The sequence below is a fragment of the Ctenopharyngodon idella genome, chromosome 12, assembly GCF_019924925.1.
Source record: "Ctenopharyngodon idella isolate HZGC_01 chromosome 12, HZGC01, whole genome shotgun sequence".
NCBI classification, from domain to species: domain Eukaryota; kingdom Metazoa; phylum Chordata; class Actinopteri; order Cypriniformes; family Xenocyprididae; genus Ctenopharyngodon; species Ctenopharyngodon idella.
The window spans coordinates 391,435-416,744 of record NC_067231.1 but is presented as its reverse complement, the minus strand read 5'-3'; the positions used below and the strand labels follow the sequence as shown (position 1 = coordinate 416,744).

Sequence of the window (25,310 nt, the reverse complement as noted above, 5' to 3'; positions counted from 1 at the left end):
TGTGTAAATGTACCCTAAAGAAATACGAACTAAATAATTTAAATATACCCTAACATTCATAAAGAGGCGCACATGCAAAGTCAGAATTTTAAGGAGAAAATATGCAATTACCACTCCTGTGGGGTGTAACGGAAAAGTAGGATAATGTACTAAAAACAGGAAAAGATTTTCCTTTGTGTTTTTTTGCGTACATACAACAATGTTGTTAAAACGATCCCCGTTCACACAGATCCGAAAAAACGTCTAAAATTACTTTGTGATTGCGATCATTTTGTAAAGAAACACTATGCACCTATAGACTAAAACCTATGCACATGACGTCACCGTTTTTGTAGTTTACACAGAGGCGATAACCGTATATCGTTTTCAAAAACTTGCACTTTGAAACCTGTTTTCAAAAGTTTGCGTTTTCAGGCCCCCAGAATCCAGTAACGCATAAAAAGTTTTGTTTTGAGATAAAACCTAACATTGACAAAGAGTTGTACATTCAAAGTCAGAATTTTAAGGAGAAAATACGCAATTACCACTCCTGTGGGGTGTAATGGAAAAGTAGGTACGTTTTTACGACAATTATGTACTAAAAACAAGAAATTTTTTATTTTTTTTTATTTTAAACAGATAACAACATTGTCAAAATGAACCCGTTCACACAAATCCTAGAAAACGACTAAAATCGCTGTCTTCTGCTGCCAGGCCAGTAGATGGCGATGTCACTTTGTAAAGAAACACTATGCGCCTACACATGCGCATGACGTCACTGTTTTTGTAGTTTACACAGAGATGATAACAGTATCATTTTCAAAAATTTGCGTTTTCAGGCCCCCAGAACTCTGTTGTCATGTAAATGAATGGCCAAAACACATAAAAAGTTTTTAGTTAAAAATGTTGTCATGTAAACGTCCCCTAATATAACAATTAGTATAACAAATTACTGTTGTCAAGAAGTAGTAAGTAGCTTAATAATATTACTTTTAAAAGTAAGTACTGAGTTAGTAATGAGTAATAAGTGACATTTTTTGAGTAATGAGCCCAACACTGGTCCGTGGCATCTAAAAGATAGAAAACCCCTGTCACAAACTACACTACTGCCTATACGGGACAAACTGCGCTCCATATGTGTTTAATGCGGAACGCTATTGATGTCTTAAATCCGGTACGATTCCGTCTTACACGGAACGGTTGGCAACCCTGCCCCCCCCACACACACTGTGTGATGGTACGTTCCACGAACTGTCAACGGAAGGCCAAGCTTTCGCTATCATTACATGACAAACTCTAAACTGGCTGTGTTTAAACTACATGCTCGGAATTCGGTGAAAATCTATGATCTATTTATCCAGCGGAAGATGGAGGATCGTGCGCGAGCGCTGTTTACTTTCGGGATCATAGCCGACATCCAGTACGCAGATATAGACGACGGGTCAAACTATCGGAGGACGCGGAGACGCTTTTACAGGAACAGCGTTGAGCTGCTGCGGAACGCGATGCGGGACTGGGAGGAGCGGCGCGTCAGCTGCGTCCTTCAGCTGGGAGACGTTATTGACGGCCACAACAAGAGCCGTGACGCGTCGGAACAAGCGCTCGAAACTGTTGTGAAGGAGCTTGAGAAATGTTCAGTGGATGTGCATCATGTGTGGGGAAATCACGAGTTTTACAACTTCCGTAGGGAAACTCTCCTCGCCTCTCCGCTGAACAGCGCAGCGAAAGCTGAAGCCGGAAGTGACCTCCTCGCGGACGACATTTACGCGTATGAATTCAGCCCCGCCCCCAACTTTCGATTCGTGCTTCTGGACGCGTACGACATGAGCGTCATCGGGAGAGACGAAAGCAGCGAGAAGCACAAGCAGTCCCTGAAACTACTGCAGCAGCATAACAGCAACCCTGACCTCAACCAGCCTCCAGGTGCTGGACCAATAACCGACTAAACTCTGTTTAGACAGAAATATGACCCTCATCCTAACATTTCAAAGGCAGCTTTATAGTTTCTTCTTTGTATAAAGAAAAAAAAAACATATTTATAATGTCAAAATATTATTTGGAAAATATTTAGTTTCTATTAAGTTTAATTATTATTATTACATTACTTTTTATTCATCTGTTTTATTTTATTTCACTGTTATTCTCTAAACAGGATATATAACCAAAAAAAAAACCAGGCGGATTAATTATGAAATGTTGGTCAGTTCAGACTGGCAACATCAAAAGAAGAACATGTTGTGTACATTCATGTTTTTAAACTGTCCTTATATCCTTATAAAGTACTAAACTTACCAGTATCCAATAGCAGCACAAGTGTTTGCAGTACAACAACACAATAAGAACCGAACAATTTTTTTAATTTTTTTATGCAAGTACACAGTAAAAGTTAAAGACGGCTAATTTAAAGTGTGACCGTTTCATTTAAAAGTCCAAAGTTTTATACATAAAGGCTGTTTTATTCTGTACTGTAAAAATGTTTCAACTCAGAAAAGTGTGTTTATGCTGCATTAATATTTTAAGTTTAGTCAACTTGAATTGTGAAGTTGTATTAAGTGACAACTTGGATATTTGAGGTATCGTAAAGAATACCTATTATGCCCTTTTACAAGATGTAAGTCTCCCAGAATGTGTCTGTGAAGTTTCAGCTCAAATAAGATCATTTATTATAGCTTGTCAAATTTGCCCCTATTTGGGTGTGAGCAAAAACACGCCGTTTTTGTGTGTGTCCCTTTAAATGCAAATGAGCTGCTGCTCCCGCCCCCTTTCCAGAAGAGGGCGGAGCTTTAACAGCTCGCATCGTAACTTTGCAGATGTTGTTTACGCTCAAACAGCAACATTATACACCAACTAAAGTTAAAAAAGTGAAATCATAATCAACCACCCCTTTAAGAAGTGAAATCCACTAATTACACTAATTGCAACAATCATTTTTTACAGAGCAGTTTGACATAAATTGCAACTGATTGTAATCATGTTAACTTTATCCAGTGGTCATGTGAATCATTTCAACAGTGCTGGGGTGAATTAAAGTCTAACACTGAGGGCATCTTGTTTATTCTTTCTTACAGTTTATGGGTTGGAACAAAGGTTTGTGAAATTCAATGGAGGATTCAGCCCAGAGCAGCTTCTGTGGCTGGATGAAGTCTTAACTCTTGCTGACCAGAAGCAGGAGAAAGTAACTGTCTTCAGTAAGTATATTTATATCCTGATTTTACTCGAAGGAAGTGGTTACAGCTGGTCTTTATAGTGTGTATGTTTGCAGGTCATCTCCCCGTTCACCCAGACTCCACGGACCCCATCTGTCTGGCCTGGAACTACGAGGAACTGCTGTCTGTCCTGCGCTCTCATAAGAGTGTGGTGTGCTTCGTGGCGGGACACGACCATGACGGAGGATACTGCACGGACGCGTCCGGCGTTCACCACGTCACGCTGGAGGGGGTGATCGAGACCCGTCCTGATAGTAATGCCTTCGGGACGGTTTACGTCTACGAGGACCGGATGCTTCTGAAGGGCAGTGGGAGGACAGCAGACAGAGTCATCAAGTATCCATGAGACTCTCGGGAGATTATTGTCAATGAATGATGGAATTAAAACAAACAAACACTATTCTGTATGATCATCTCAGTCTCTGATGTTACATCTGATTTTTATAAATCTAATAAGATGTGTTTATGTGTAAGCAGCACTGTTGAGTGAGAGACGCAAACAAAACACTGTCGAACATGAACAACTTAATGTGCAATAAGTATGATTACATTTTAAATAGACTATATGAAGAGGAAATAATTTTTATTTATTTATGTCAAGATTTCATTAGTATGAATATAAATATAGAATTAACTTTACATGTAATCTCAGTATATAAATATTGAATAAAAATGTTTTATTTCATTACACTCATACTGCATGTGTATGTATATGACATTTTATTTATACATTATAAATATACTGTATGTATCTGATTAAAATGAGATTGCCAAATATTGTTTATACACACACACACACACACACACACACACACAAGAATTAAGAGAATTATATATACATAACATTAAGAATAATATATATATATATATATAAATTTACATGAGTATAATGATTTTATAAATATAATTATTATATTTTAATTTTTATATTTTTGTTAGAGCTGTCAAATCGATTAATCGCATCTAACATAAGTTTTATTAATAATTAAATAATATGTGTGTGTGTGTGTGTATATATATATATAATCGCATCTAACATAAAAGTTTGTAAATATATTATGTACTGTATATACAGGTGCTGGTCATATAATTAGAATATCATCAAAAAGTTCATTTTTTTATTATAAATTATTTTTAAAAATGAAACTTTCATATATTCTAGATTCCCTACATGTAAAGTAAAACATTTCAAAAGTTGTTTTTTTTTTATTTTGATGATTAGAGCGTATAGCTCATGAAAGTCCAAAATCCAGTATTTCAAAATATTAGAATATTTCCTAAGATCAATCAAAAAATGGATTTGCAAAACAGAAAAGTTCAAGTATTTTAAAGTATGTTCTTTTGTGCACTCAATACTTGATCGGCAGGACATATTACAGCAAATGACTTGCTCCTAGCACAAATTACTGCATCAGTGAAGTGTGGCATGGAAGTGATCAGCCTGTGGCACTGCTGAGGCACTATTGAGCCTTCAGATCATCTGTATATTGTTGGATCGACTGTTTCTCATCTTTCTCTTGAAAATATCCCATAGATTCAGGTCAGGCATATTGGCTGGCCAATAAAGCACAGTAATATCATGGTCAGCAAACCACTTGGAAGTGGTTTTTGCACTGTGGGCAGGTGCTAAAGTCCTGCTGGAAAAGGAAATCAGCATCTCCATAAAGCTTGTCAGCAGATGGAAGCATAAAGTGCTCCAAAATCTCCTGGAAGATGGCTGCATTGACTCTGCACTTGATAAAACACAATGGACCAACACCAGCAGACGTCACGGCCCCCCCAAATCATTATTGACTTCAGAAACTTCACACTAGACTTCAAGCAGCTTGGATTCTGTGCCTCTCCAGTCTTCCTTCAGACTCTGGGACCATGATTTCAACATGAAATGCAAAATTTACTTTTATCTGAAAAGAGGACTTTCGACCACTGTTCACTGTCCAGTTCTTTTTCTCCTTAGCCCAGGTAAGATGCTTCTGACGTTGTCTCTGGTTCAGAAGTGGCTTGGTAGTCCTTTTCCTGAAGATGTCTGAGTGTGGTGACTCTTGATGCGCTGACTCCGGCTTCATTCTACTCATTGTGAAGCTCTCCCAAGTGTTTGAATCGGCTTTACTTGACAGTATTCTCAAGCTTGCAGTCATCCCTGTTGCTTGTGCACCTTTGCCTACCCAATTTCTTCCTTCCAGTCAACTTTGCATTTAATATGCTTTGATACATCACTCTGTAAACAGCCACCCCATTCAGTAATGACCTTCTGTGACTTACTCTCTTTGTGGAGGGTGTCAATGATTGTCTCCTGGACCATTGCCAAGTCAGCAGTCTTCCCCATTGGTGTGGTTTCAAAGAACAAAAGATAACCGGAATTTATACTGTAGGGATGGTCATTTAATGAAACTCAAATGTAAATATTCTAATATTTTGAGATACTGGATTTTGGACTTTCATTAGCTGTACGCTCTAATCAACAATTTTTTTAAAAAAAACCTTTTGAAATGTTTTACTTTACATGTAGGGAATCTAGAATATATGAAAGTTTCATTTTTTAAAATAATTTACAATAAAAAAATGAACTTTTTTACGATATTCTAATTATATGACCAGCACCTGTATATATATATATATATATATAGATGTGATGTTTGTGTTTTGGATGATCACTTGAGCGGGGAGTTCTCGAGCATCTGGCAACCTCAAACACACACTGTCTTTCAGCGGCGCAGTTACTGCTCATCGACATCGAAGCTGGCTGTCCTGTCCCGCCTTAGGACCTTTTAACCCCCTCGTTTCTAAACTTAACCGAATGGGGTGCGGAATCCTTCTCGGTTTACTCCAGTAGTCGTGTGTGTCGCGCGCTGAATCGTGTGTCCGAAGAGTCGCTGTGTCTCGCTGCACTGCAGCCGCTGCTGCTGGAATCGAGCAGATCCACAATGGCGACTCACAGTCCCAGCAGCAACTCACCAACAACTCCATGCAGCAGGAGCATTAGCGCTGCGGGATCCGTGCTGCACCACACGCAACACCTAACGACAATGAGCAACATGCAGGGTAAGAGACTCGAATACAGTCGGACGCGCTTCATCGCGAGCGCAGCTCAAGTGTTTAGGCCAGGCCTGCTCTCTCTCTCTCTCTCTCGCGCGCGCTTCCCAACGCCTCGGTGTTTACAGTGTCACAATATGTTACAATGTTTCTGAAATGTTCGCAGTCATCGTTCGTGAGCTGCATTGGTCTGGTGAGGCTCTAGGCCTTCTCATTTACTCGCGTCGCGTTTTGGGGGCAACAAACCGATGCTAAAATGTGCTGCATGGCATGCTCCTCTCAATCCTGTCTATCTAGACAGCTCACTAGGGGTTTGTACACTCACCATGCTCATTATTGTAGCAGAATCAGTAGTCATAATTATACTGCAATGTTACATTTATGCATTTGGCAGATACCAAATGCTGTCCATCTAGACAGCTCACTAGTTTGTACACCTTGTTCTTTATCATTATTGTAACAGAAATAGTAGTCATAATGATACTGTAATGTTACATTTATGCCTTTGGCAGTTGCTACAATGTGACATTTACATGTATGTATTTGTCAGAGACTTTAATGTTACATGTATGTATTTGTCAGATACTATAATGTTACATTTATGTATTTGTCAAGTGCTATAATGTTACATTTATGTATTTGTCAGATACTTTAATGTTACATTTATGCCTTTGTCAAGTGCTATAATGTTACATTTATGCCTTTGTCAAGTGCTATAATGTTACATTTATGTATTTGTCAGATACTTTAATGTTACATTTATGTATTTGTCAGATACTTTAATGTTACATTTATGCCTTTGTCAAGTGCTATAATGTTACATTTATGCCTTTGTCAAGTGCTATAATGTTACATTTATGCCTTTGTCAAGTGCTATAATGTTACATTTATGTATTTGTCAGATGCTATAATGTTACATTTATGTATTTGTCAGATGCTATAATGTTACATTTATGTATTTGTCAGATACTTTAATGTTACATTTATGCCTTTGTCAGTGCTATAATGTTACATTTATGCTTTGTCAAGTGCTATAAGTTACATTTATGTATTTGTCAGATACTTTAATGTTACATTTATGCCTTTGTCAAGTGCTATAATGTTACATTTATGCCTTTGTCAAGTGCTATAATGTTACATTTATGTATTTGTCAGATGCTATAATGTTACATTTATGTATTTGTCAGATGCTATAATGTTACATTTATGCATTTGTCAGATGCTATAATGTTACATTTATGTATTTGTCAGATACTTTAATGTTACATTTATGTATTTGTCAGATACTTTAATGTTACATTTATGCCTTTGTCAAGTGCTATAATGTTACATTTATGCATTTGTCAGATGCTATAATGTTACATTTATGTATTTGTCAGATACTTTAATGTTACATTTATGTATTTGTCAGATACTTTAATGTTACATTTATGTATTTGTCAGATACTTTAATGTTACATTTATGTATTTGTCAGATACTTTAATGTTACATTTATGCCTTTGTCAAGTGCTATAATGTTACATTTATGCCTTTGTCAAGTGCTATAATGTTACATTTATGTATTTGTCAGATACTTTAATGTTACATTTATGCCTTTGTCAAGTGCTATAATGTTACATTTATGTATTTGTCAGATACTTTAATGTTACATTTATGTATTTGTCAGATACTTTAATGTTACATTTATGTATTTGTCAGATACTTTAATGTTACATTTATGTATTTGTCAGATACTTTAATGTTACATTTATGCCTTTGGCAGATGCTATAATGTTACATTTGCTATTCTGAATGGTACTGTAATATTAATGCTCTATAGATAAATGCATGCAGGAGTTATCATGCATACTAAAGAATGATTAATAGCAGCTATTAATTTGTTGTAGTTCATGTTTTTCCATTGAGCCGAACATTATGGGTCAGTTTCATTCTTGAGTCCGTCTGATTGTTTGTCATTTGTAAATGAATTCTTCCTCCTCTTCATTCAGATTCCAACACATGCTGGAGGTGTCAGAATGAAACAGGTACTGTAAGCCGCTCACATACAGGACTCATTCTTATTTACACCTTCATCTTTTGGGTTTATCATCTGCATGCATTTTCATCATTTTTTTTTTTCTTTTTTTTGTAGGATTTCAGATAAATCTGTCTGGAGTAACCCAAAGTAAGCCAGTTTTCTGTGCTATTGTAGTCTTTCTGTGGGTTCTCTCCAGAAAATAGGATGTGATTTCTGCCTCCAAACGGTTTAAAGTGATAGTTCACCCAAAAATTCTGCCATCAGTTTCCTTTATATTCGGGAACACAAACGAAGATATTTGTAATGAAATCTGAAAGCTTTCTGTCCCTCCAAAGTCTATTCACCCAAAACTCTGATGCTTCTGACGAGACACGATCACTTTATATGATGAACAGATTTAATTTAGGCTTTGATTCACATATAAACACGCACACACATATAGAGCACTCAAATATGGTAAACAGAAGCTCAACCATATTTATTTTTCCATCTCTTTATGAATGTTTTGAAGTGTCAGTTTTGGGTGAATAGATTTTCAATGGATGGACAGAGATCTCTTTCAGATTTCATTACAAATATCTTCATTTGTGTTCCAAAGATGAACGAAAGTGTCATGGGTTTGGTGAGTAAATGATGAGAGAATTTACATTTTTGGGTGAACTGTCGCTTTAAGACTAGAATAATTGTGACTTTTTTTTTTTTTTTTTGAAGAAATTGTGATTAGTGCTCGTCCTTACAAAAGATAATAGCAAACGTCACTTCAATTATCACTTGTTTTCAATTATCTGGAATCATCTCATATTTTTTTTATACAGTTATTCCCATATTCATTTCTTGCTGCATGCTTTCTGTTAAATTAGTTTACTTGGTTCACTTTTCATGTTTGCATTTAAAAACATTCTTCTCCTTCACAGGTAAACGCAAAGCACTTAAGTTAAACTTTGCTAATCCACCGGTCAAACCGGCTGCGCGTCTGCCCATCACCACGCCGGCTCCTCCTTTCCAGAATCCACACATGTGAGTGCGTCATCATCATCACACATCAGGGTTCAGTACATTTTTATGTTAAATATGCAGAGACAACTATAAGTGATGTTGATTTCCCAGAGAAGTGTAAGTGTAAGTGTAAGGATCTGTGGTGCTTTCAGAACATCACTGTTTGTTTGAACAGCTTCAGCACTGGCTCGACCAATGGTGTGAGTTTGGGGGCGGGGCTATGTGTTTGCCCAGCCAATAGCAGATGGGTTCAATCATTATTTCTGCAGTTCCACCAGTGGTGCTTCAGGTTCATCAGTCTGCACTTTTGTTTCTTCAGTCAACTGCATGTAAAAAGCATCACACATGACTTTCAGAGAACGGCTGCGGACACACAGTATCGAGTCATCGGGGAAGCTGAAGATTTCTCCAGAACAGCATTGTGACTTCACGGCCGAGGACCTGAAGGATCTGGGGGAGATCGGGAGAGGAGCGTACGGATCCGTCAACAACATGGTGCACAAACCCAGCGGGCAGATCATGGCCGTCAAGGTGATTCAGATTAGTCAGGCTTATATTTTCATGTTCATGTCTTTTCTAAAAAATAAAGTCAAAAGCAGAAATGACTGGGGTCCAGGAAGAAAATAGAATAACGAAGAAAAACGATATTTTTTTCTATAAAAAATAATAATTTTTTTTTGTGAAATTCTTCCGTGGGTTCTTAAGTCTTAAATTTATGACCTTAAATTCGATCAAACTAAAAAGTCCTAATGGTAAAAAAAACTCATAAATGAGATGGCATAATGTAATTAATTAAACAAAAGGTGATGATTTAATGAAATAATTGTGAGCAAAAATGCGGCGCTGTTGTTCGCTCAACCGGCTCATGTTTTCAGAGCAGTCCACAATCAATGAATACGCGCATTTATGCCCAGCGATTGCTTTGATCTACTGTTGATTAATTATGACAGTGTTTACTTTATGGTGTTTGTTTATATCATACTTGCAAACTCGCGATGTCGTTTTCATATTACCTCTGTATAATGACTAATATAGTGGTGTTTATAAGCGCAGCTGCTTTGTTTACAGAGGTAACCGGGGTAACCGCTATATTTCTGCTCCTCTATAAACACCACCTACTGTCAGCTGTCGTCTGCTGTTTTTGCTCAGAGAAGATCGACCCATGTTCAGCTCAAGTATAGTATAGAATAATATACATGCAGTATAGAATAATAAGGTACCTAGAATATTGTACACAATCATATTTTTAATGAATAAATATAACGGAGTGTCTATTTATATACCAAGTTTAAATAGCCCGCCTTGTTGGCAGTGGTGAGTAACTCTGCCCACAAATGTCTTGATTGAACCAAATAAAAAGACAAAAGAAACCCGTCTGATAACAGCAGCAGTGGTGTGGAGAGTAAAGTGACCGGCCCGAGTTTGAATCTGCCTTTTACCGAATCTTTTATTATCAATCTTTTATTATAATCTTTTAATATTTTCCCATCGCATTTCAGCTCGGAGAGGTGTTTATTTGAAGTAAAAATGAAGAAAATATTCAAAAAGTGGAAATAAAGTGCCTAACGGGTATTTAATAGTGGGAATAAAGTGTTTATCGGGTAGGGGTAGGGCTTTAGGGATAGACGAGTAATGTCCCAATAAAGCAGCATCCATTTATTATTTTAATATAATCATATACACTCAATATGTTGTTATTGCATACTGTTGTATAATGTACTACAATACAATGAGGTGCAGGTGGGATCTGCCACTATTTGCAGGAAGTATAAATAGCATCTAACAAATATATAGAGACAAAATGCTGTTTTTAGTGTGTAACGAATCTGTCACTATTTAGACTTTAGTGCAAATAGCCGCTGTCTGTATATAATCATTTATTATTTTGACTCAACCCTTTTCTTAAAAAAATGATTTAATGGCTGAAATGTGAGATTAATCATTTTATAAGACTTGTTTTTGTCAAAACATGTATTATTTGAACTGTAAAGTTGTCATTTTATGGATGTTACCATGTGGCTACTGACCCACGTTCCCCCAAAATGGTATTATTTTTATTTGTGCGGGTCTTAAAAACCCTGCAGATACCCTGTCTTTGAGAGACGACCGGTAGATTTGAACTGAGAGGAAAATGATTTTGATTGTAGTCCATTTGGTTCTTCTGAAGTTCTCCAAGCAAAGCTGTAATTGTGCCCTCTAGAGTCAGACAGACGTCACTGCACCAGTCTGCGCTGATCTGTGTTCTTGTGTTCCGCAGCGGATTCGCTCCACTGTGGATGAGAAGGAACAGAAGCAGCTGCTCATGGATCTGGATGTAGTGATGAGGAGCAGCGACTGCCCGTATATCGTCCAGTTCTACGGCGCTCTGTTCCGAGAGGTCAGCTGATCCGCCTCTTCTTCTCTTCTCTCGTGGACCTGCACTGGACTGACGCTCTGTTTGTGTTTCAGGGCGACTGCTGGATCTGTATGGAACTAATGTCTACCTCCCTCGACAAATTCTACAAATATGTATATTGTGCATTAGATGATGTCATTCCAGAGGAAATATTAGGCAAAATTACATTAGCAGTAAGTCACTGATTTCATACATGAACAAAAGCTTAATTATTGTAGTAATAATAATAATAATAATAATGAAAATAATAATAAATATTATTTTTATATAACTAATGATGATAATTATATAATAATAATTAACAATAGCAACAATAATAATTATTGTTATAATAAAAAACAATACATTTTTTATTATTATTATTATTATTAAGAGTAATATCAATAATAACTTTATAATAAAATGTTAAAAAATGTTAGTAGTAATAATAAAATTAAGTATATTAATAATATTAACATTAAACAATGATAATTTTTTATTTCTTTATTTTATTACATTTATAAAAAAATACTGCATAATGCAATTATTTTTCTTATAAGTAATGATGACAATAATTAATTTTATAATAAAAACATTTATTATTATTATTAATGCTATCATTATTATTATAAAGAGAAATAATGAAAATTATATTAAGTTTACAATAACATATAGAGAACAATACATTTATGATTTTTAATGAGACCAATAATAATTGTATATACAATTGAAAAAAACATTTTATTATTAGTTATAATAAAATATATTATTATTATTGATGTTGTTTTTAGAATGATATCAATAACTTTAATAAAATGTAAAAAAAATATTATTAGTAATAATAATAGTAATATATTAATAATAAAAATAATACATTAAACAATAACTATATTTTGTTTATTTATTTTATTACATTTATAAAACACTATATAACATTATTAAACTGTATAATTATTATTTTTATTATAAGTATGATATATTTAAGTGATTTTATATGATAATGACAAATAATTTTATAATAAAAGCATTTTATCAATAATAATGCTATCATTTATTATTTATTTATTATTATAAACAATAATAATAATTATATATTTATTTTACAATAAAATGTAGAAAACAATACGTTTATCATTATTAATGATATCAATAATAATTGTATACTAATTATAAAATGTGTTTTTATAATAACCATATTTAAAATATTTATAAAACTTACTGTATAATATGTTTATCACTATTTCTAATACAATTTATAAACGATACATTATATTATTATTAACAACAATAACAATAATAATTTTATAATAAAAACAACCATTTTGTTATGGTCATTATTATAATCAGTAGTAATAATTATTGTGATTAAGGGACAGTCAGCTGACCTTTGGCTTGTGTTCGTCTGCAGACTGTGAAAGCACTGAATCACTTGAAAGAAAACTTGAAGATCATCCACAGAGGTGAGAGAGTTTCCAGCCATGAAGCAATTACACCATTAAATCAATCGTGATACAGTTTGTTTTCTGACGCTGCAGTGAATGCTTGACTTGTTCTTTAGACATCAAACCCTCCAACATTCTCCTGGACAGAAACGGCAACATTAAGCTGTGTGATTTTGGCATCAGCGGGCAGCTGGTCGACTCCATCGCCAAGACCCGAGACGCCGGCTGCAGACCGTACATGGCTGTGAGTATCTGCAGCTCCGCAGAACATGACCGTACCATGATCATGATGATGATGATGATGATGATGTGTTGTGGCGTTTACAGCCTGAGCGGATCGATCCCAGCGCCTCCAGACAGGGCTACGACGTTCGCTCGGATGTCTGGAGTTTGGGAATTACGCTGGTACGTCTCCAGTCATTCTCTTCAGGTACATAAGATGCAGGAATGTGCGAGTTTACCTGGAGTCAGCGGTGGAATGTGTTTGTGTTGCAGTACGAGCTGGCCACGGGCCGCTTCCCCTACCCCAGGTGGAACAGCGTGTTTGATCAGCTGACGCAGGTGGTGAAGGGCGACCCGCCGCAGCTCAGCAACTCCGAGGACAGGCAGTTCTCGCCCAAATTCATCCAGTTCGTCAATCTATGGTGAGCTCAGATGCTTAGTGTGAAGTCACCTGATCATGTGACGTGCCTTTGATTGATCATGTGACTTTCTGCCTTCCTCCAGCCTTACGAAGGACGAATCAAAAAGGCCAAAGTACAGAGAACTGCTGGTACGTGTTTGTGACTTTTTAATGAAAACATATTCATTTTCATTTAAAGATGCTCATATACAGCTTGTACGATTATATTTTTAGGGTTACACAATTGGATTATTGGTCAGTATTCTTTTTTTTTTATTATTCTTACATGTAGATGACCTTTTCTGCTCACATAGTTCATCTTCAGGAACACTAAACTTTATGTAATCTTCACACTGCAAAAAAAGCTTTGCTTACTAAGTATTTTTGTCTTGATTTCAGTCCAAATATCTAAAATTTCTTAAATTCAGATGCTTTTACTAGATGAGTAAAACGACAAGATATTTTTTTTCTTATTTTCTGGGGAAAAAAAATATAGATGAAGTGAGTTTTTGCTTAAAACAAGCAAAATTATCTGCCAATGGGGACAAAAAAATAATATTGAGAGAATTTTTGTCCCCATTAATAATTATATTCATTTTACAATAAATTTTAGAAAACAATATGTGTGTTTATTAATGATATCAGTAATAATTGTATATAAAATTACTTTTATAAAACTTACTGTATGATTATTTATCATTATTATTATTGTTTATAATACAGTTATAAACATATATTGTATTGGCACAGTATTGGCAGATAATTTAGCTTGTTTAAAGCAAAAACTCACTTCATTTTGATTTTTTTTTTTTTTTCTCCAGAAAAGAAGAAAAAATATGTTATGTCATTTTACTTTCCAGTAAAATCATCTGAATTTAAGAAATTTTAGATATTTGGACTGAAAACAAGACAAAAATACTAAATAAGAAAATAATTTTTTGCAGTGTAGCCGATCTAAAAAATAATGTTTTTTGTACTGTACGTTATAATGTTGTGATGCACTTGTATTATTATTTAAAGTCATTTTTTTTATTATTCAAAAAATTAGGTAACACCAAAAAAAAAAAAAAAATAGTTTGAAACATTGAATTAAACTGAATTGATGTGAATAATGACACTGTTGTCTTTTTAGAGCTTGGAATCTGAATTTCTCTCATATTTGATAAATTTTCCATCATTGATTGTTATTTTCCTGTTTATTACTGTGAAGCTGCTTTTAGACGATCTGTACTGTACAGAAGATGGCTTCACCTGTCATCTTAATGTTGGTTGCATCATGAAGATAACGTTCTAGTCAAGGATTGTGATATCGATGCATGTTAATTGTGCCGTGTTTGTTGTCCCGCAGAAGCATCCGTTCATCCTGATGTACGAGGAGCGTGTGGTGGACGTGGCCGGTTACGTGTGTAAGATCCTGGATAAGATGCCGGTGTCTCCCAGCTCGCCCATGTATGTTGACTGATGGTGAGCGGTCTGTGAACTCCAGACGGCCCGGCCACCATGTGGTGTTCATACAGCATCGGACCCTTAACCCACCCGCATTTCACTGCTTTTACCGCATCACAGCCCGCCTCCAGCGCTTGGTCTTCGATTTCAAAACACTGAACGTCGAAAAAGTGACGTTGTGCCACATTGAAAACGTTCAAGCCACTTTTCGTGGCATTGCTTCTTCACGTAGGATCTGCACTGCAAAAAATCATGTTCTTCCTCAGTGTTTCTGGTTGGGCTTGTTTTCCAGAACAAACATCTAAACTTTCTCAAATCAGGATGCATTAACTGAAGAAGCAAAATGACTGATAAAATCAATCAAAATGAAGTGACTTGAAACAAGAACAAATATCTGCTAATGGAGTCAGAAAAATCATCTTGTTTTTCTTTTGAATTAAGTTTATTTTCTGACTCCGTCGTTCTTGTTTTAAGCACAAACTCACTTCATTTTGACACATTTTACAGTAAACAACATTTAATATCTTCAGTCATTTTTGTCTTCTCCAGTAAATGTTTCTTGATTTAAGAAAGTTTAGATGTTTGTTCTGGAAAACAAGACAGAAACACTGAGGAGGAACATGATTTTTTTTAGCAGCGTGGAGGCGTCACGGAGTCGGAGAACAAACGTTGAATGTAGGATTTGTGCTCATTTGTGAAATGAGAGTCTCGGTTAAGGGTCTGAGTATTTCACCATAATTGTACTATCATTTATGTGTGAACACATGATTGTGTTTAAAGAGAAAGTCCCAAAACATTTTGTGCAATAAGAACTGGCTCTCATTTAAAAGCCATTTACATCACGGTGTGTAAACAAGCTTCAGATTCAGCAAAACAGCCTTTCTAATTTCTTTGCGTCGTGTGTGTGTGTGTGTGTGTGTGTGTAAAATCATTTCGGAATATTAACAAGCAAAACTTGAATTTGCTCATTGAAGAAAACAAAGACCATCAGATCAAGTGTAATAGTTGATGGGATGTAGATGTGTTACCAAAATGACGTCACAAAAAAGGAAGGAAACGCATCCGTTCAGGTGTTTTTCTTCATGTGTGTTTGACACATTGTACATCATGTCACTCTATTTAATGAATCGGTATGCAAAGGTCTTGTTCTGCATCAAAGAAATGTGTTAAAGTAGCTTTACTTGCTCAATATGCAATATTACGTCACGATGATCCAAACGGTTTCCACTCACGTCTAGTGTACTGAACGCTCGGTTAGCTTCTCATCCACTGTAAATGTGTATTATTTATACTTACGCGGAGGATTCACACGTTTCTCAGAAGCTCGTCCTCACGTTTAAAGCATGATTTCATGGATCTGGCATGATGGTTTACGACCCGCCTCGCATAATTCATCCATAGGTCACTTATTTTAAAAGATGTACAGCGGTTATCGAACATTTTATGGACTGATTGTATAATAATACGGCACCGGATAGTGTTCAGAGAGTTTCGTATTTTGAAAAAGTGTCTGAGTCATGCGAGCTCATTAAGAATCCAACTTTGCAGCTCCGCAGAAGAAAATCCTCTTAAACGCAATCTGAGAAATAATCGTGTGAACATTGCAACTCAAGAATGTTTCGTACGGGGAGTAAAATAATTGTAAGGGCGATGTGTATTATTATATTGTATCAAGAGTGGGAAATATGTACAGAAAAAATGATCACTGTGAAAATATTTTACGTGTATGGTGAGAATCTGTAAAAATTGTACCATGGAAATGTGCAGGGATAAAGCCGTATATGTTCAGGTTTGGATATTTTGCCCTCGTCTTACACACGTCACATGGTTAATGAGGACATCTATGAATATGATGGGTGTGTTCGCCTGCGGGCCGGTTGTGATTGTTACATTATTGTCATTCTGCTCTGTTAGATCTGAACACAGCCATGGGTTAATGCTATAGAATAAACCAATACTCAGCCATTATCTGTCCCGTCTGCATTTATTCAACACCACTTCAGCACAACTGACACAGATCTGTCTGTTACACTGTAATTTTACATTTACAAACTCTGAGTAATATTAAGTAACTACATGTACTTTAGAGTTAGGAATAGGGTTTGGTTTATTGTTAGTTGCATGTAATTATGCATAATTTATAGCTATTACTATAGTAACTGCATGTAACAAATGTAGCAATGACACTAAAATAAAGTGTTACCATAACTTTTTTTTTTGGTTCACAATTAACAAAGTTTAAACAATCAGTCCTTCCTCCAAACCGTGTTTTTGTCTTACCCTGATTCTCTATGGTAAGCTGGTGAAAGAATCGACAGAGCTCGTAATAAAACAAGAATCAACATCGACTTGGCTTTTCGGAGATGGCGAGAACTGAGGGATTAGAAACACCGTCATCTCTGCGTCTATTACTCAACAAGTTGTTTTGAACAGATGAATTGTCATATGTAGCTCTCTAACAGAGTTCACTGTAAAGCGTTATCTATTGTGAAGATCATTTGATTACGGTTGTAGTGCTGGAATTTATGAAGGAAGTACCGTGTCTATTAATGGGTAAAAATACAGTAACGTCTTCCGATCCTTTCCATCTAAACTGGTTAAATCTCTTCATGATAGTAGTGCATGTTTTATGAGCAGCAAGATAATCATATTCATCCACATGGAGCCGAAGCACAACCACAACAATGTTCTTGCATAAAACACATGCAGTTTTGTTTTTTAACCACTAGAGGGACAAAGTTACATAGTGCACCTTTAACAAAGATTAGTAATACTGTAACAAATGTATTGCTCAATGCATTAACTGATGGGACCTTATTGTAAAGTGTTACTGAAAATATTCATACTGCCAAGAAATGAAGCACTTTTACTTTTTTTGTACTTTATCAACATAATTTAAGTTCATTAGTTAACATGAACTTAGAATAAAACATACTTCTACAGCATTAATTAATCCTACTGTTAATCTCAGCATTTACCAACACATTTCTAATATCCAAAGTTGTATCTGTTAACATTAGTTAATGAACTGTGAACAGAAACATTTTTAGTAACAAATGTTAAATAAAGCTGCAAGCAGCGATGACGGGCCCAAACCTGTACATGGCAGGAAACATACAATCTTAATTTAAATCAAACAATGATTTTGCACGATATGAGACACTTCCTGTTTCCTGTTTTTGTCTTTAATCCCTCGCCATGGCAACACTGTTCAAGAAGTCCTATAATCGTTCACAATTTAGCATATTTAGTGTCTTTGTTTCATGTTGACTGAGTTTGGTGGCGATTGCATGAATCTCCTACGAGGAGTATTTAAAAACTCAGAGCCTGATTATTCAAACTATTTCTGACTTCCTGTTGGTCAGAGCTAATGACTGTAAATTAGAAAGTTGTCCAGCTTGATGAGAATAATATATGTACAGAGTTTGGTGACTGTAGGTAAGACTAACCCCCCAACTTTTGTCAAAAGGTGGTGCTATAGAACCCCTCCTCCCTGCACATTTTATGGGCTTTGCCCATGTCAACTGTACAACAACTTTGATGTGTGTGTCGAGTTTCATGCAATTCGAAGCATGCTAAGAACCTCAGAAACACCCAAGAATATTATAAAAGTTTGATGTGTTGCCATGGCAACAGTATTTAAGATATCAAGAATCTTTTCACAGGTCTACATCTGCCATGAAGTTTGAAGTGAACTGGGTAAAAATAAGTGGGCGATTTTGAAAGTGACACTTCCTGCAGCCAGTTGGTGGCGCTATGACTGACTCAATAGTCACAATGTGACAAAGCTGACCTAATTGTCACCGCTGCGCAACACTGGCACACATACACATGCACTCACACAGTAATACTAACCCATGTGATCAGTCTCCTTCAACGAACACACAGCTGAAGTTTCATCAAAATCAATGTATGCAGAAGTTATAACACACTTCCTGTTTCCCTTTACTCGCCATAAATTCATTTCAACGCCACGGCCAAACCGTTCGAGATATCAAAAATCCGCTCGCAATTTAGCATCCTCAATGTCTTGACTTCATGCTGACCGAGTTTGGTGGTGATCGGATGAATTCCCTAGGAGGAGAATATCAAATTTCAGAGCATGTGTTTTTCAACCCTAAATAGCCGACTTCCTGTTGGTCTGGCGTATAACTCAAGAGTGCGGAAGTTGTTCGGCCCAATGAGGTTTGGTTACTGCTCCTCAAATACAGCCATATAAAAGGGTGTGCCACAGAGCCCCCCCACGACCCCATCATGACAACTTGTGCCCGGCCCTGATGGCCAACGATTCCTACATTTGTGCATAGATTGAAGAGTTTTTAAGCATGTTAAGCGACCCAGAAGTGCCTAAAAGTTCGGAAAAAAAAATGTACCTAAGGAAAACAACAGGGCCTCCGCCCTTTCATGGCTTAGGCCCTAATAAATGCTGTAAGACTGTATTGCTCATTGTTCGTTAACGCTAATGTTAACAAACAAGACCTTATTGTAAAGTGTTACCAAAAAGCACTTTTCTGTTTGTTCCAGTTGAGTTTCAGCAGACAACACTGATGGAGTCCATGTGTTTGTTTCATGATCGTTTATTGAACTCTCGTTACAGTAATACAGCGGTGTAGACGAATACTGGGACGGTTTATATTGTAACGCTGTTCCGTGGCCAAGCAATACAAAAGCTTTTTGTCATACATATATATTTTCCCCAGGAGAAATCAACAGAACAAGAACCTCCCTTTCCCAAGGAGGTGAGGAGAAACAGTGGACATTTGTGCATCAGGATCAGGAGGAACATTCTAGAAGAAACGAAACAAGCTGAAGGAGGGAAAAATACAAGACAGCGAAGCTTCTTCTGGGCATAGAAAAATAAAATCTTTCAGAGTATGTGACATTCTTTACACAACTCTACATTAAACTTTACACACAATTAATCTTGACCTAATATGCCTGATAATGTCTAGTATTTTTTCTGGACTTCCAACATACATTACACTTTTTTAATAATCTGCATCTAAAATAATGCTGGATTTGTAAAAATAGAGTCTCTAATACTCGTATCAAAACATTACTGAGTCTGGAATATAAAACAGCTTGTTGTTGGTCTGTAATGCCCTTAATGCTTCTTCACTGTGGACGTAAACTCAGGGTTTATTGCTTACAAAAGTGTGTTTATATAAAACTCTTTGGGTTGTCTGATTCATTCGTATTGTGTTTAAAGCTTCACGGCTCGACGAAGAGATCCTAAACACAGTCTGTACATGAAGTCAAATGCATCAAGCGGCGTGAAATATGATTAGAGACTGAAAACTAAACCAAACATCATTGACCTGTTTCATGAAAATAAGAAAATAAATCTATTCACAGTTTGAGCTTTGGTGAGCTAATATTATTTATTCAGTGAACAGTATGAAAATCTCGTAACTAAAGACTTTATTTCAAAAGATTAAAAAACAAGTCAGGGCCCAAATTTGCCACAGACAAAATGAACGAAACATTTTCACAGTTGAACTTCTAGAATCTATATATTAGGTTTCATTTTTCACAAGTGCTGGTAAAGACGGGAATCACTCAATGTATTGCTTCTGTTTGATTGTCAGAACGTCATTTTAGATTCATATAATGTGACTTACTTTAACGGACGGATCAGACAGCATTAAAAACTGTTCAAAAATTGTTCGGGTGCATCAGAAAACATCAGCAGTGGATGTCATTCGTCAAATAACTGATTCAATGACAGATCCTGATACCATAGTAAACATTTTCAGACAGGTGTCCTCATCGCTCTTAACCGTGTTTACTCTGTTTTGTTTTTAATAAAAAGGAATGTCTCATAAATATGTAAAATATGCCAATGGAAAGAAAAGATTGAAATAAATACATCAAAAGAGAAAGATCCAAACATTATAAAAACAACTAAAAAAAGAGCTAACGAATGTTCAAAATAACAGAAGTGGCAGTAATTATAATAATAATAATAATAATCATGCAAAACAGACTTTGGGGAAAGATATTCGCAAAATATGAAACAGTCATCTTTATTCGTTTGGTTTTAAATAAAAAAAAAAGATCTTTTGACCAGAGAATAAAAGGCTTGATTGTGCTAAATACAGTTAAATTCTCCAGTGATTATGAAGAGTTGAGATTTTATGGGTTTTTTTCTGAAAATACTCTCACATAAAGTGTAAAAACCAAATGTTTGCGCTTTCTAAATAAATTAATGACATGGTGATGACGGGGAAGGAACAGGAAATGCTCTCAAAAGTGTGACTACCGTAAGCTCAAGGTGCAAAGTGTGAATTAATATTTACAATAGCACAAGAGAGTACACGTGATATACTAGTGTGATGCATTAATACGTGTTTTTCCCACACCACAAATGTGCAGACAAAGTATTGTATATTTACAAAAGGGTGGTACGGACGTCCCTGCTTGAATCCAATTGGGTTTGGAGCGTCTTTCTGTTTCCAGTAATCAAAACATTCTTCCCCAGAATCCATAGTCAAAACAATTCAAGTTTTGATGGACCATGATAAAACAGTATTAAAACACTATGCTCTTGATTACAGCCAGAATCCTGACTGCTAACATCATCTTTACTGAAGTGATACCGGCCCGTTCCTGTGGAAGCTTGTTTCCGCCTCGGAATAACAAAATAAAAAATGCGACTTTTTATCTCACAATTCTGACTTTTTTCTTAGAACTGAGTGTCTCAGTTCAGCCTTTATAACTTGCAACTGCGAGTTTGTCACCATTCAGAGGAAAAAGTCAGAATATCGAGATATAAACCCAAATTCAGACATTTTTTATTGTAATTCCGAGTTAATATCTTGCAATTCTTGTTTTCTTTTCTGACAAGGAATAACAAAATAAAAAAGGTAATTGTGACTTTTTAATCGCAAAATTCTGACTTTTTTCCTAGAATTGAGTGTCTCAATTCAGACTTTATAACTTGCAATTGCGAGTTTATATCACAATTCTGAGGAAAAAGTCAGAATAGTGAGATATAAACCCAAATTCAAACATTTTTCTCAGAACTGTGTTTACATCAATTTTGCAATTCTTGTTTTATTTTCTGACACGGAATAAACTAAGAAAGGTAATTGCTTTTTATCTCATAATTCTGTTTTTCTCCTCAGAATTGCAAGTTTATGTCACAATCACGAGTTAACATCTATCAATTCTGACTTTTTTTTTTTGAATTGCAAGAAAAAGTCAAAATTGTGAGATGAAAAAGTCGCAATTACTTTTTAAAACGTTTTTTACCCCGTGGCGGAAACAAGCTTCCATCCGTTCCTCCTCACCAGTGATCCAAGTGCAGATCCATGGCAGAGTTCAAGCTGATGTCGGTGACGTCGAGGAACTCCGTGTTGAAGATGCTCGGTCCGGCGGGAGGCAGGCCGTTTTGGAAGGCCGTGGCGGAGCTGGGCGGAGTCAGATCCAACCACTCCATGGTTTCCCATGGCGACTCTGTGAAAGTCATTCCGAGTCCTTGGCTCTCGGCGGCGACCGCTGCGATCTTTCCGGCCGTTGGCGATACGGGCGTGTCCATCATCAGTTTGTCGTTGAAGCCTTCGGCTCCCTCGTCCGAGCGTCCGTCCTCACTGCTCATCTTCAAAAGCGCCGCGTCCGCTTGCGTCCGGCTCAGCAGCGCCTCCAGATGACCGTCTCCGTGCTCGTAGGGAAGCAGCGAGGGCGTCATGTGACTGTAGTGTCTGTGGAACTTCGGCGAAACTGTAAGGTGAGGCACAACTTTGGTTACAGGAGGCCTCTCTTCTTTGGCGTTAGCTGGCATTTCTTTAAAAAGAAGGAGGAGGACATCACAGCACAAACAGCGACTTAACACCAGTCACAAATAGCGTCGGCGGGCCTCATGAGAGTTTCAAATGACATATTTGAGTGTGGAAATGACGGGATGAAAAATATCTCAGGCACTGCACTTGTATGAGAGACTCACCTCCGCTCTCGATGAGGACGTCCAGAAGCTCATCCATCTGCTGGCTGCGCACCATCTGCTGCAAAAACAACACAGAGCGATCCGGTCGGGTTAGTGTTCCACGCTTTCAACAGATCTGTCAAACGTTCAGTGCCTGCTTTATAGAAGCTTGTTTCCCCTCACAAGTTTTTATCTAAACTTGGAAGTGTGAGAAATAAAGTCAGAATTGCAAGACAAAAAAAGTCAGAATTGTGAGTTATAAAGTCAGAATTACGAGAAATAAAGTCAGAATTGCAAGAAATAAAGTCAGAATTATGAGAAATAAAGTCAGAATTGTGAGAAATAAAGTCAGAATTAAAAGAAAGTCAGAATTATAAGCAATAAAGTCAGAATTGAGAGAAATAAAGTCAGAATTACAGGAAATAAAGTCAGAATTATGAGCAATAAAGTCAGAATTGAGAGAAATAAAGTCAGAATTACAAGAAAAAGTCAGAATTACAAGAAATAAAGTCAGAATTATGAGCAATAAAGTCAGAATTGAGAGAAATAAAGTCAGAATTGCGAGAAATTAAGTCAGAATTGCGAGAGATAAGGTCAGAATTACAAGAATAAAGTCAGAATTACGAGAAATAAAGTCAGAATTACGAGAAATTAAGTCAGAATTGCGAGAGATAAGGTCAGAATTACAAGAAATAAAGTCAGAATTACGAGAAATAAAGTCAGAATTACGAGAAATAAAGTCAGAATTGCGAGAGATAAGGTCAGAATTACAAGAAATGAAGTCAGAATTACGAGAAATAAAGTCAGAATTGTGAGAAATAAAGTCAGAATTAAAAGAAAGTCAGAATTGCAAGAAAGTCATAATTACAAGAAATAAAGTCAGAAATACAAGAAATAAAGTCAAAATTACAAGAAATAAAGTCAGAATTACAAGAAATAAACTCAGAATTACGAGAAATAAAGTCAGAATTGCACAAAATAAAGTCAGAATTAGGAGAAATAAACTCAGAATTACCAGAAATAAAGTCGGAATTATGTGAAATAAAGTCAAAATTGTGAGTTATAAACTCAGAATTGTGAGACCAAAATTCAGAATTACAAGAAATAAAGTCAGAATTACAAGAAATAAAGTCAGAATTATGAGCAATAAAGTCAGAATTGAGAGAAATAAAGTCAGAATTGCGAGAAATAAAGTCAGAATTACGAGAAATTAAGTCAGAATTGCGAGAGATAAGGTCAGAATTACAAGAAATAAAGTCAGAATTACGAGAAATAAAGTCAGAATTGCGAGAAATTAAGTCAGAATTGCACAAAATAAAGTCAGAATTAGGAGAAATAAACTCAGAATTACCAGAAATAAAGTCGGAATTATGTGAAATAAAGTCAAAATTGTGAGTTATAAACTCAGAATTGTGAGACCAAAATTCTGAATTACAAGAAATAAAGTCAGAATTGTGAGAGATAAGGTCAGAATTACAAGAAATAAAGTCAGAATTACGAGAAATAAAGTCAGAATTGTGAGAAAAAAAGTCAGAATTAAAAGAAAGTCAGAATTGCAAGAAAGTCATAATTACAAGAAATAAAGTCAGAAATACAAGAAATAAAGTCAAAATTACAAGAAATAAAGTCAGAATTACAAGCAATAAACTCAGAATTACGAGAAATAAAGTCAGAATTGCGAGAAATAAAGTCAGAATTACAAGAAATAAAGTCAGAATTGTGAGAGATAAGGTCAGAATTACAAGAAATGAAGTCAGAATTACGAGAAATAAAGTCAGAATTGTGAGAAAAAAGTCAGAATTAAAAGAAAGTCAGAATTACAAGAAATAAAGTCAGAAATACAAGAAATAAAGTCAAAATTACAAGAAATAAAGTCATAATTACAAGAAATAAAGTCAGAAATACAAGAAATAAAGTCAGAATTACAAGAAATAAACTCAGAATTGCACAAAATAAAGTCAGAATTAGGATAAATAAACTCAGAATTACCAGAAATGAAGTCGGAATTATGTGAAATAAAGTCAAAATTGTGAGTTATAAACTCCGAATTGTGAGACCAAAATTCAGAATTACAAGAAATAAAGTTAGAATTACAAGAAATAAAGTCAGAATTGCGAGAAATAAAGTCAGAATTGCGAGAAATTAAGTCAGAATTGCACAAAATAAAGTCAGAATTAGGAGAAATAAACTCAGAATTACCAGAAATAAAGTCGGAATTATGTGAAATAAAGTCAAAATTGTGAGTTATAAACTCAGAATTGTGAGACCAA

The 25,310-nt window shown here is 35.8% G+C and overlaps 3 protein-coding genes across 22 annotated transcripts in view; 2 read left to right on the top strand and 1 right to left on the bottom strand.

The window, feature by feature from the left end:
• The first annotated feature begins 485 nt into the window (after positions 1-485).
• adprm (ADP-ribose/CDP-alcohol diphosphatase, manganese-dependent) lies at positions 486-3,879 on the top strand. The gene is made up of 3 exons (XM_051914237.1): positions 486-1,902; positions 3,048-3,167; positions 3,242-3,879. Exons 1-3 carry the CDS (start codon positions 1,266-1,268, stop codon positions 3,529-3,531), a joined length of 1,047 nt encoding a protein of 348 aa, XP_051770197.1. The 5' UTR covers positions 486-1,265; the 3' UTR covers positions 3,532-3,879.
• A 1,967-nt stretch (positions 3,880-5,846) lies between these two features.
• On the top strand, positions 5,847-17,081 carry map2k4b (mitogen-activated protein kinase kinase 4b). 6 transcript variants are annotated; one of them, XM_051913931.1, is made up of 14 exons: positions 5,847-6,227; positions 8,208-8,243; positions 8,351-8,383; positions 9,151-9,253; positions 9,589-9,763; positions 11,490-11,609; positions 11,681-11,800; positions 13,015-13,066; positions 13,165-13,292; positions 13,376-13,453; positions 13,544-13,692; positions 13,775-13,820; positions 13,905-13,925; positions 15,019-17,081. In XM_051913931.1, exons 1-14 carry the CDS (start codon positions 6,110-6,112, stop codon positions 15,130-15,132), a joined length of 1,293 nt encoding a protein of 430 aa, XP_051769891.1. In that variant the 5' UTR covers positions 5,847-6,109; the 3' UTR covers positions 15,133-17,081. The 6 variants fall into 6 exon arrangements, with proteins under 6 accessions (XP_051769891.1, XP_051769893.1, XP_051769892.1 ...); XM_051913936.1 differs by lacking the exon at positions 5,847-6,227 and adding an exon at positions 6,400-6,529; XM_051913933.1 differs by lacking the exon at positions 8,351-8,383.
• A 2,596-nt stretch (positions 17,082-19,677) lies between these two features.
• myocd (myocardin) overlaps positions 19,678-25,310 on the bottom strand; it is a 134,763-nt gene continuing 129,130 nt past the window's right edge. For 9 of the 15 annotated variants that reach the window (XM_051913916.1, XM_051913915.1, XM_051913920.1 and 6 more), the window contains 2 exons: positions 23,062-23,119; positions 19,678-22,901 (listed from right to left, as the gene is read on the bottom strand). In XM_051913916.1, the coding sequence (XP_051769876.1) occupies positions 22,405-22,901; positions 23,062-23,119 (555 nt within the window). In that variant the 3' untranslated portion in view covers positions 19,678-22,404. The remainder of the gene's footprint in view (positions 22,902-23,061; positions 23,120-25,310) is intronic. The other 6 variants (XM_051913921.1, XM_051913926.1, XM_051913924.1 and 3 more) reach the window with 3 other exon arrangements.